The 12,749-nt window shown below is 52.0% G+C and overlaps 1 protein-coding gene across 2 annotated transcripts in view; it reads right to left on the minus strand.

Moving 5' to 3' along the window:
• The window catches only part of TNKS2 (tankyrase 2), an 89,698-nt gene that overhangs the window by 23,539 nt on the left and 53,410 nt on the right, over positions 1 to 12,749 (minus strand). For both annotated transcript variants that reach the window (XM_040438155.1, XM_040438152.1), the window contains exons 14-15: positions 8,187 to 8,332; positions 7,101 to 7,266 (exon numbers count right to left, since the gene is read on the minus strand). In XM_040438155.1, the coding sequence (XP_040294089.1) occupies positions 7,101 to 7,266; positions 8,187 to 8,332 (312 nt within the window). The remainder of the gene's footprint in view (positions 1 to 7,100; positions 7,267 to 8,186; positions 8,333 to 12,749) is intronic.

A 12,749-nucleotide genomic window follows, 5' to 3' on the forward strand; every position in this document is an offset into this window, starting at 1 on the left:
ATAAAAATTTAACTCACCTTAATCCGCTTGATCGCACAGCCGGCATCTCTTCTGTCTTCTTCTTTGCTGTGCACAGGAATAGGACCTTTGATGACATCACTGTGCTCATCACATGGTTCATCACCATGGTGAGGGACCATGTGATTGGATCATGTGACGTCACCACATGTCCTTAGCAGGCAGCTCAACATTACAGAAGACAGAGATTCGCAACTACGCGATCAAGTGGACTCGGTGAGTTAAATTATTATTTTTTTAACCCCTCCATCACTATCTTACTTTGCATTCTGTATTCAGAATGCTATTATTTTCCCTTATAACCATGTTATAAGGAAAAATAATACAGATCGGGTCCCCAGCCCAATCGTCACCTAGCAACCATGCATGAAAATCATACCGCATCCGCACTTGCTTGCGGATGCTTGTGATTTTCACGCAACGCACAAGTGATGTGTGAAAATAACAGCTCATGTGCACAGCCCCATAGAAATGAATGGGTCAGGATTCAGTGCGGGTGCAATAAGTTCAACTCAGGCATTGCACCCGCGCGGAATACTCGCCTGTGTGAAAGGGGCCTTAATGCAGCAGCCATGCTCATCTATCTGTCTAACCGCTACTCTGATGCCTTCTCCCGAGCTGCACTAGTTCTCTGGAATGCCCTACCTGAAGCAATAAGGTTAATTCACAACATCCAGTTTTAGGCGCTCCCTAAAAACGAGATTTTTGTATAACTTACCAGTAAAATCTCTTTCTCGCTCTTTCCTTGGGGGACACAGAAGACCTTGGGTATAGCTCATCTCCCTAGGAGGCGTGACACTAAGTGAAGACTGTTAAGCCCCTCCTCCACAGCTATACCCTCAGCCTGGAGAGAGAGACTGCCAGTTGCGTGTCCAAGTAGTGAGAAAAGGCAAAGTCCAAAAAATTGGAACCAACAAGCCAACTACCCTAAGGGTAAAACAAACTCGGAAACAGTCAGAGAAGAACAAAGAATGGGTGGGTGCTGTGTCCCCCAAGGAAAGAGCGAGAAAGAGATTTTACTGGTAAGTTATACAAAAATCTCGTTTTCTCGCCCAATTTCCTTGGGGGACACAGAAGACCTTGGGACGTTCAAAAGCAGTCCAAAGGGGGAGGGACCACAGCACCAAGGCGAAGCACCCGAAGGCATCAAAAAAACCCGCCGCCTGCAGACCAGGCGGCCCAAGGCAGCATACGCCGAAGCCCGCGTATGCACCCTGTAGAACTCGGTAAGGTGTGCAAGGAAGACCAGTGACCGCCTTGCACAAATGGATGGCCGAAGCCTAAAGCCTCCGGCCCAGGAAAAAACAGACGGCCCTGGCCAAATGAATGGTGACACCAAAAGCAGGACCCTGCCCTTGGTGCGGCAACCACAACAAGAGCCACTCTGAGAAAGCGGAAGAAAGCCACCCTGGAGGTCGTCAACCCTTTGCTCGGACCTCCTGGAAACATAAGAGACCGAACTCGACAAGAGTCGGAGATCTCCAAGTAAAAACTGCAAGGCCCAAACAACGTCCAAATCGGTGAAGTGTCCGTTCCCGGGGGGGGGGGGGGAAGGGGAGGACGACTGCCTCAATGAAATGAAGGACAAATACCACCTTCAGAAGGAAGGAAGAGACGGAATGGAGAACAATCCTGTCCTGGGGGAAGACAGAAGGCTCGGAACAAGAAGGGCCGCCACTCAGGCACCCGTCAGAGACACGATGGCTACAGAAAACCCAACCGTACAGGACAGAAGGAGTAGAGAGAACTTCTGTAACGGCTCCAAGGAAAAATTGGAGCGCCAAGAGCCCAGTATGTAGTTCCCAGGACGGTACCGGAGGGCAGTACAAAGGAACCCAAGAGCCGCTCCATGGAAGAAGTTCCTGACAGGCCCAGAGGGACGGGGAACGCTGAAAGAGGAAGGACAGGAATGACACTTGATACTTCAAGCAACAGAGTCCCAGCCCCAGGTCCAGGCCGGACTGGAGAAAGACAGAACCATGGAGAAAGGCAGAGTGGGGGAACGCCCAGCTTCCCACAGAACCCCAGGTAAAGCCCTAAGTCCTACCACAGATCCTGGACGAAAACTCGGCTAGAAGCGAACACTAGCGAGCCCACTAGAGTCGCCTGGGCAAGCGGGTGAAAACCCAATGATCAGGCGCGGACCAGTAACACGGGTAGAACAGTCGGTAGAACTGGTCCCGTCGGCCCCCGAGCAAGGTTGTCCCGTATCCCCCCAGAGTGGGGAAGCAGAAGGACAAACGGACAGGAACCGAAGGGTCTGCCCAGCAACCGCCAGGACAAGACAGGCTAAAGCCGAAGCCAATGTAGCCACCACAGGAAGACAGACTACAGTTCCGGTGTGGGAGATCAAAAGACAATCCTGACCAAATGGTAGTCCTCCCAAGTTACCGAGAAGGTGAATCCAAAGCCGAAACATTGCCTAGAATGGAAAAAACGCAATCTGCACCCAGCGGGAGGACAGAAAGCGGTAGACCCGGTAACTAGGCACACAGCTAGTACAGCCAGTGTGGACAAGGGAGACTGAAAAGGAACACCATAACCATCCAAATGAACAAACATGCTCTCCCCAGAGGGAAGGGCAGTGAAGGAACAGCCTCTGAAGCGTGGCCGGAACAGACGCCACATCGGAATGATCTGTACCGAGTGGGAGTCAAACAGAGCCGGCGAGAAAAGGCAGGCGAGACAGAGGCCGGTATAACACCCTCCAACAAAAAAAGGGGGGGTGGGCAACAGAGAGGCCATAGGACAGCTCAAAAGCAGAACACCGCTACACAGAGACGCCCGGTTCACCGCCACGCAGAAGGCGAATACCCTGAAGAACCCAAGGTGGAGGTCCCCCGGACCTGTATAAGCGAGCACCCAAGAGAAGTTGGGTGACCTCCCCAAGAAGAGCGCCCGAACCTGGTAGCAGATCAGACTGAAGCACCGAGGGCGCCAATCCGGAAAGAATCATACCACACTGCACCAGAATGATCTCCTTAGAGAATAGTGCAAGGCTTGCGGCAATCATCGTATCCCAAGAGAAAAAGAATGTCGCAGGAGGAAGGAGGCTACGTACGAGTAGCCCCGTAAGCAGTGAGAAGGCCAACCCACCTACAGGACGAGAAGGCATACACGGCCCAAACAACGCACAAGAACGTCCGCTCACTGCAAAAATATAACACCGCGAAGAGGGCCAGCCACAGAGTGCCACAGTATCTACGGGAGTGCAAACTGAAAGGAGTTATGCACAAGACTAATATGGAATGCGATGGAACGCAAACTGACCTACTTCGCCCAGAAAGGCGCCATGCACATGGCCACACAGTATCCAGCGGAAACGCAGGAGGTCCACCTAGGGAAAAGGGGGACATGCATAGGGCTATCCTAGCATTAAGTGAGTGTGCGACAATTCACCCAACACCGAAATTTCGTGAGAGTAACTACTCCGCCAATGAAGGGGAACATGTGCAAGTCCAGTACAGCACATACAAGGACAGCCTTGAATCTTGTGAGCGTGCAAAATTCCACCCATGGAATGAGGGGTGGTCACGCCAAGGCCAGCACCGTATCCAAGGGGAGCGCAAGCGTTCCGCCCATGTTAGAGGCCATGCTCAAGGCCAGCAACGTATCTGGTGAGCGTAGTATGCCGCCCAGAAAAGGAAGGGGGGGGGGGAATCATGCACAAGGCCAGCATCGCATTCAGGGAGAATGCGAGCAGTCGGTGAGAATGTGTATATGCCACCAGAAGGAGGCATGCCCATGGCCGGCAGCGAATCCAGTGAGAGTGCGTACATCGCCCACGGAAGGGGGGTCATGATGTGGCCGACGGTGGATCCAGAGAGAGTGCATGTATAGGGGTCATGCACATGGCCAACAATGTACAGGCGAGAGAACAACCACCGACCGAGGGAGTGTATGTATGCCGCCACCCGGGAAGGAGGCATGCCCAAGGCCGGTAGTGAATCCAATGAGAGTACATCATATCGCCTATGGAAGGTGGTCATGCACATGGCTGGCAGTGAATCCAGTGAGAGTGCCGAATGCCGTCCACAGAAGGGAGTCATGCCTATGGCAGGCAGCGAATCCAGAGAGAGTGCAGCGTTCCGCCTAAGGAAGGGGGTCGTGCACATGGCCAGCACCGTATCCGGTGAAAATGCAGTATTCCGCCTAAAAAAGGGGGGTCACGCACATGATCGGCAACGAATCCAGTGAGAGTGTAGCGTTCCGCCTATGGAAGGGGGGCACGCACATGGCCGGCAGCTAATCCAGTGAGAGTGCAGAGTTCCGCCTAAGGAAGGGGGTCGTGCACATGGCCAGCACCGTATCCGGTGAAAGTGCAGTATTCCGCCTAAAAAAGGGGGTCATGCACATGATCGGCAACGAATCCAGTGAGAGTGTAGCGTTCCGCCTATGGAAGGGGGGCACGCACATGGCCAGCAGCGAATCCAGTAAGAGTGCCGTGTTCCACCTATGTAAGGGGGTCGTGCACATGGCCAGCATTGTATCCGGAGAAACTGCAGTAGGCCGCCAAAGAAAGGGGGATCATGCACAAGGCCAACCCGCAGTTAGGGAGAGTGCAGTATCCCGCCCAGGAGGGGGGTCCTGCACATGGCAGGCACCATAACTGGAGAGGGTGACGAATGTTGCCTACAGAAAAAAGCATGCACCTTGACCAGCGCCGTAGCGCGGAGAGGGCAAAAAAACCCCCAGAAGGGGAAAAAAGAACCTGGCAGCGCCGCAGCCGGGGAGCGCGACACCATGCCGCCTATGGAAGGGGGGCATGTATACAGGCAGCACTCTGAGATGAGGCTGCAGCGTCCTGCGCAGCCCACAAGTCATATATATATAATAAATATATTTTTTTTTTTTTTTTTTTTTTTTAAACACACAGCCTCACTGAGGCAGATGCCACCTACAGGGCACAGATCCACCCATACAGGCCTATCCTCTGTGGGCGGGGGAACCTCCAGGCGGGAAAAATTTGCGCCTGGAGAAGTTCCAGCCCCCTCCAACAGAGGCCTGAATTTTTGCGGCCTAGTAGGCCGTGAAGCTGGGGCCTAAATTTTTAGCGGCGCCCGGCGAACCGGGGCCGCACAGTATTTAAAGTAGCGTCCGGGCCTACGGAGCGGCACATACCGGCCGCGGGTGCCCACCCCGCGGGCCGGAAGAGCCGGGGCCTAAATTTTTAGCGGCGCCCGGCTGACCGGGGCCGCAAGTACCTAAAGTACCAGCCGGGCCTACGGAGCGGCACATACCGGCCGCGGGTGCCCACCCCGCGAGCCGGGGACCCGGATAGAGCGGGATCGTCTTGAAGTGGAACACAAGACTTCGGCGCCCGGCCGACCGGAAGGTTCCGACGGTCAGCCGGGGCTGTTGAAGCGCTCCTTTGCAGGCCGCGGTGCCCACCCAGGTGTCCGGAAGTCAGGACCCTGCACCCGGCAGCCATTTTACCCCTGGAGCGGGCCCTTGGCCTAGAACAGCGCTCCATATGATTTCACCCCTGCCGGCAGCTACAACCACCTTTCCCCTGGACCGGTGAGAGCAGGGAGGGTCAGTGGCAGCAAGGCGCGGGCCCTCTGGCCCTGAAGTAGTGGCCGGTAAGAGGGAGGGGGACCCTGAGACCGGGTCTGTGAGGGTGGGACGCCTGCATGACCCCTCCGTCAGGGGCAGCTAGGTGCGGACCTCCGCAGCTCCCTAGGCATTCCTCTTGTAGGAACAAGGGTGCCAATGTCCTGGAGGCCAGGAGAGAGGGAGCAGATGTCGACCTGCGGCAGCCCAGGGCCAGCCTAGGTCTAGCAGGGACAGAAGGGTCCATAGGCCCAGGTAAGGGTCAGGCACGCAGGAGACCGAGGGGGGAGGGGGGGGACGTAGGGCTGGAGAAGCCAATCTCTCACCATAGCCGTCTTCACCCTCGGTCCGTTCCAGCAGGGTCGCCCCTTCAGCTACTGGCACCGTAGTGGCAGGACGCCGGGGGAGGGACTTGGCGTGCGGGCGACCCTTGCGCTGGCGGGATGCAGGGGAGCTGGGCTGCCCTGGTCCACCTTGCCTTCTGTGGGGGAGGCAGCAGTGCGGGTGACCGGCACTGGCGCAGCTCAACCCCGGGAGAACAGAGAGGTCTAGTGCGTCTCTGTTATCCCTGATGATCTGGAACAAAAAGAAAATAAAAAAGTAAAAATCTAAAATTGAAACAAGGAGAAAGCAGCCCTGCAGAGCAGGGAGTGTCTTGCCTCCTTGGACACTAAGCAAAAACTGGCAGTCTCTCTCTCCAGGCTGAGGGTATAGCTGTGGAGGAGGGGCTTAACAGTCTTCACTTAGTGTCACGCCTCCTAGGGAGATGAGCTATACCCAAGGTCTTCTGTGTCCCCCAAGGAAATTGGGCGAGAAATCACATCTTTTTAGGGTGGCCTATCACATTCCTCACCTAACTTCCCACCCACCAAACTCATCCTTCAGAAACGGATCCATCACCCATCAGTATCCACCACACCCCATACACTCGGAAGTACTACTTTTAGTGGCTTGTACAGCATTATATATATGTAAAAGCAAGCACTTTTTACCATGTGTCACCCCCTCTACTCATAGATTGCAAGCTCTTGTGAACAGGGCCTCATTCCTCATTTTAATTGTTGACTTGTTTATTCCTATGTTATGTAAGATTTTAATTCTACGGGAACCCTCGGATTGTAAAGCGCTGGAATACGTAGGCTCTACATAAATAAAGATTATTATTCATATATTCTTTACATTACGTTCAAAATGATATATTTCAAAAGTGTAAAAACACCAGAAATGGGAGCTCAAAGACAGACATTACAAATCTATTTGTTGAAAAATCTCCAACTTATGGAATACTAGTCCTCACGCAAAGCAAATACTGAAACAATTAGTTTTAATTTCTGAAACGGCTTAAGAAAAAAACGTAAGCTCTGAGAGCTATGGACAACAGGGCCAGTTTCTATAAATGTGGAGCACTGGTTTTCCGTATGGAGTCTTTCAATCAACCTACCACCATGGGATACACTGTTAGAGAGTACACGACTAGCGTGACACGCAGGAGAATTTACACACATCATTCAGTTTTGTGACCATCATACCTGAAGTAGTAACTTGCAAATCTCATATTTCCCTTTTGCTGCGGCCTCATGTAAAGGCGTAAACTTCCACAAATCTGCAACATTAATAACTGCTCCATGTTTAACGAGTAGCTCTGTTACCTCATAGTGTCCATATGAACAGGCATTGTGTAATGGGACTAAGCCCCTAAAAAACAACAACAACAAAAAATGACATCATGTAGTTCACCAGTTTCTGAAACTTTTACATGGAGGCATTACATGCACCAGGCTATACTATGCATTTATAATGTAATGGGCCCATATGCTACACCTCTGCGTTTCCATTTTTTACATGGCATGGTCCATCTCATGCCATATTACATAGGTATTCACCCCTAGAAGCATTGCTTCTAGAGAAGAATACAGTGCCTCACAAAACAGACATATGGCGGCACACTGGTGGACTAGGGGCTGATCCACACCTACGTTTAACTGAGTTCACTGGATCCGGCATAGCTGGACACGACTGTGCACCACATTGACTATAATGGGGTCTGGCTGCTTTCTGGCATAAGTGTTGGCTTCTGCTGGACAGAAAAAATATGTATTCAGGACTTTTTGTCCAGCCGAAGCCTGATCCCATTATAGTCAATTATAGACTATGCCACATCCGATGACCTTGGACAGCACAGTGGCTCAGTGGTCAGCACTGGCGCCTTGCAGCGCTGGGGTCCTAGGTTCGAATTCGACCAAGGACAACATCTGCATGGAGTTTGTATGGTTTCCTCCCACACTCTAAAGACATACTGATAGGAACCTTAGATTATGAGACCCACTGGGGACAGAGCGATGTTATTGTTAAACGCAGATGCAAATCAGCCATAAATTTATGTAATAAAAAAGGTAAAATATTTGGTTTATGGCCAAAACAGAAAAGAAATATTTGCCATTTCTGGTCTTAAATACAACATAAAAGTTGTACACAATATTTTCCCCAAATTAAAATAAAATGAAAAACGTATGTGCAAATTATTTTGCACAAATCTGAGTTTGGGTATAAGAAAAACGAAGAATGAAAGTTGCTTTCCTAAGAAAATTCTTTAAGTTAGCCAGGAAAGCGCTTACCCTTTGTCTTTTGCATGGACGTCAGCACCGTGCTGCAACAGATACTCCACTACAGCCACGCGATTGTACCCTGCAGCGAAATGGAGGGGTGTAGACTGACGCCCTTCTACATCTCTGCAGTTAACGGTTTGTGAATGACATAGTTTCTAGGAGTAAAAAGAGAATAAGGCACTTTTATATACAAATCTTAGCCCATACAAACCCAATGGTGCTTGTCTGTAGCAAGATAACATATCTGCAATAATATCACAATTGAAGCTGCTCACTACATCCTCAGGATAGGTCATCAGTATCTGATCAGTGGAGGACCGGCACCCGGGACCCCCGCCGATCAGCTGTTTGAGAAGGCAGCTGATCAGCTAACTAGCCAATTAACGAAATAGGAGGTTAAGCATGAAACATGAAAACACCTACGCAAATATGGAGAGCGTATAAAAGCTCCATGTGCATTTGGTAGATTCAAACCCAACTGCGGCACAGCAACAGCCCTAACAACTAAGTTTAATGTAGGGTTGAGCGGTAAACCGGTGTCAACGATATACCGCGGTATTAAGAAACAGCGATATGGCGATATCGTTGTTTCCAAATAACCGCAGTATTTGGTGACGTCATAGGAGCAGTCATATGCGTGCTGACCCCTCCTAAATCTGTGTCAGCCCGCCCCTGCATCGTGCATATGCGTACCGTACATATTACTTCCTGCAGCAGCCGCCCCCCGGCTCCTCCTCGCTCCCATATTCAAGTCTCCGCCCATTGGCCGAGCACAGGAGCGTGGCACGCAAAGTCATTCAGCAGTCTGTGTCCAAGCCAAGGTGGGGGAAGAGGAGTGAGAGACCCCCAACGGCCCAGGAGTCAAAAATAAAAGGTTGTACTGTCTATGGCTTCTGGGGCCCTGGCCCTGCCTGCAAGCTGCACTGCACATGGTGATGGCAGTTGATAAACTATAATGTCTCCCTGTTGCCCCCATACAGGAGCAACAAGAAGACATTACTGTATGGGGGCCACAAGACATTATTATACTGATGGCAGAGGGGTTACAAATTGTTGTCCCATACAGTATAATGTTACCAGATGACCACATGCAGTATAGTGAGTCTTGCGGCCAGCCCATACAGTATATAATGCCTCCTTGTGCCCCGCTGCCTGCCCATACAGTATATAATGCCTCCTTGTGCCCCGCTGCCTGCCCATACAGTATATAATGCCTCCTTGTGCCCCGCTGCCAGCCCATACAGTATATAATGCCTCCTTGTGCCCCGCTGCCAGCCCATACAGTATATAATGCCTCCTTGTGCCCCGCTGCCAGCCCATACAGTATATAATGCCTCCTTGTGCCCCGCTGCCTGCCCATACAGTATATAATGCCTCCTTGTGCCCCGCTGCCTGCCCATACAGTATATAATGCCTCCTTGTGCCCCGCTGCCTGCCCATACAGTATATAATGCCTCCTTGTGCCCCGCTGCCTGCCCATACAGTATATAATGCCTCCTTGTGCCCCGCTGCCTGCCCATACAGTATATAATGCCTCCTTGTGCCCCGCTGCCTGCCCATACAGTATATAATGCCTCCTTGTGCCCCGCTGCCTGCCCATACAGTATATAATGCCTCCTTGTGCCCCGCTGCCTGCCCATACAGTATATAATGCCTCCTTGTGCCCCGCTGCCTGCCCATACAGTATATAATGCCTCCTTGTGCCCCGCTGCCTGCCCATACAGTATATAATGTCTCCTTGAGCCCCGCTGCCAGCCCATACAGTATATAATGCCTCCTTGTGCCCCGCTGCCAGCCCATACAGTATATAATGCCTCCTTGTGCCCCGCTGCCTGCCCATACAGTATATAATGCCTCCTTGTGCCCCGCTGCCTGCCCATACAGTATATAATGCCTCCTTGTGCCCCGCTGCCTGCCCATACAGTATATAATGTCTCCTTGTGCCCCGCTGCCAGCCCATACAGTATATAATGCCTCCTTGTGCCCCGCTGCCTGCCCATACAGTATATAATGCCTCCTTGTGCCCCGCTGCCTGCCCATACAGTATATAATGCCTCCTTGTGCCCCGCTGCCTGCCCATACAGTATATAATGCCTCCTTGTGCCCCGCTGCCTGCCCATACAGTATATAATGCCTCCTTGTGCCCCGCTGCCTGCCCATACAGTATATAATGCCTCCTTGTGCCCCGCTGCCTGCCCATACAGTATATAATGCCTCCTTGTGCCCCGCTGCCTGCCCATACAGTATATAATGCCTCCTTGTGCCCCGCTGCCAGCCCATACAGTATATAATGCCTCCTTGTGCCCCGCTGCCTGCCCATACAGTATATAATGCCTCCTTGTGCCCCGCTGCCAGCCCATACAGTATATAATGCCTCCTTGTGCCCCGCTGCCAGCCCATACAGTATATAATGCCTCCTTGTGCCCCGCTGCCAGCCCATACAGTATATAATGCCTCCTTGTGCCCCGCTGCCAGCCCATACAGTATATAATGCCTCCTTGTGCCCCGCTGCCTGCCCATACAGTATATAATGCCTCCTTGTGCCCCGCTGCCTGCCCATACAGTATATAATGCCTCCTTGTGCCCCGCTGCCTGCCCATACAGTATATAATGTCTCCTTGTGCCCCGCTGCCTGCCCATACAGTATATAATGCCTCCTTGTGCCCCGCTGCCTGCCCATACAGTATATAATGCCTCCTTGTGCCCCGCTGCCTGCCCATACAGTATATAATGCCTCCTTGTGCCCCGCTGCCTGCCCATACAGTATATAATGCCTCCTTGTGCCCCGCTGCTTGCCCATACAGTATATAATGCCTCCATGTGCCCCGCTGCCTGCCCATACAGTATATAATGTCTCCTTGTGCCCCGCTGCCAGCCCATACAGTATATAATGTCTCCTTGTGCCCCGCTGCCAGCCCATACAGTATATAATGTCTCCTTGTGCCCCGCTGCCAGCCCATACAGTATATAATGCCTCCTTGTGCCCCGCTGCCTGCCCATACAGTATATAATGCCTCCTTGTGCCCCGCTGCCTGCCCATACAGTATATAATGCCTCCTTGTGCCCCGCTGCCTGCCCATACAGTATATAATGTCTCCTTGTGCCCCGCTGCCTGCCCATACAGTATATAATGCCTCCTTGTGCCCCGCTGCCAGCCCATACAGTATATAATGCCTCCTTGTGCCCCGCTGCCAGCCCATACAGTATATAATGCCTCCTTGTGCCCCGCTGCCAGCCCATACAGTATATAATGCCTCCTTGTGCCCCGCTGCCTGCCCATACAGTATATAATGCCTCCTTGTGCCCCGCTGCCTGCCCATACAGTATATAATGTCTCCTTGTGCCCCGCTGCCTGCCCATACAGTATATAATGCCTCCTTGTGCCCCGCTGCCTGCCCATACAGTATATAATGCCTCCTTGTGCCCCGCTGCCTGCCCATACAGTATATAATGCCTCCTTGTGCCCCGCTGCCTGCCCATACAGTATATAATGCCTCCTTGTGCCCCGCTGCTTGCCCATACAGTATATAATGCCTCCATGTGCCCCGCTGCCTGCCCATACAGTATATAATGTCTCCTTGTGCCCCGCTGCCAGCCCATACAGTATATAATGTCTCCTTGTGCCCCGCTGCCAGCCCATACAGTATATAATGTCTCCTTGTGCCCCGCTGCCAGCCCATACAGTATATAATGCCTCCTTGTGCCCCGCTGCCAGCCCATACAGTATATAATGCCTCCTTGTGCCCCGCTGCCTGCCCATACAGTATATAATGCCTCCTTGTGCCCAGCTGCCTGCCCATACAGTATATAATGCCTCCTTGTGCCCCGCTGCCTGCCCATACAGTATATAATGCCTCCTTGTGCCCCGCTGCCTGCCCATACAGTATATAATGTCTCCTTGTGCCCCGCTGCCTGCCCATACAGTATATAATGCCTCCTTGTGCCCCGCTGCCAGCCCATACAGTATATAATGCCTCCTTGTGCCCCGCTGCCAGCCCATACAGTATATAATGTCTCCTTGTGCCCCGCTGCCTGCCCATACAGTATATAATGCCTCCTTGTGCCCCGCTGCCAGCCCATACAGTATATAATGTCTCCTTGTGCCCCGCTGCCTGCCCATACAGTATATAATGTCTCCTTGTGCCCCGCTGCCTGCCCATACAGTATATAATGCCTCCTTGTGCCCCGCTGCCTGCCCATACAGTATATAATGCCTCCTTGTGCCCCGCTGCCTGCCCATACAGTATATAATGCCTCCTTGTGCCCCGCTGCCTGCCCATACAGTATAATGTCTCCTTGTGGCTTCCCCCATACAGTATAACGTCTCCTTGTGGCCGCCCCCCATACAGTATAACGTCTCCTTGTGGCCGCCCCCCCCATACAGTATAACGTCTCCTTGTGGCCCCAAGTGTTTTTTTCTTCTAAATGGGTATTTATCGCCATATGTATAGTTATCGCAATAAATTTCTTAATATCGTTATTGTGGGAATATTTTTTATACCGCCCAACCCTAGTTTAAGGGACTGGTTACTTTCTAATGAAATCTCCAAAATGTCATAAAGAACCAGCTCC

Source organism: Bufo bufo, chromosome 6 (assembly GCF_905171765.1).
Source record: "Bufo bufo chromosome 6, aBufBuf1.1, whole genome shotgun sequence".
Taxonomy (NCBI): domain Eukaryota; kingdom Metazoa; phylum Chordata; class Amphibia; order Anura; family Bufonidae; genus Bufo; species Bufo bufo.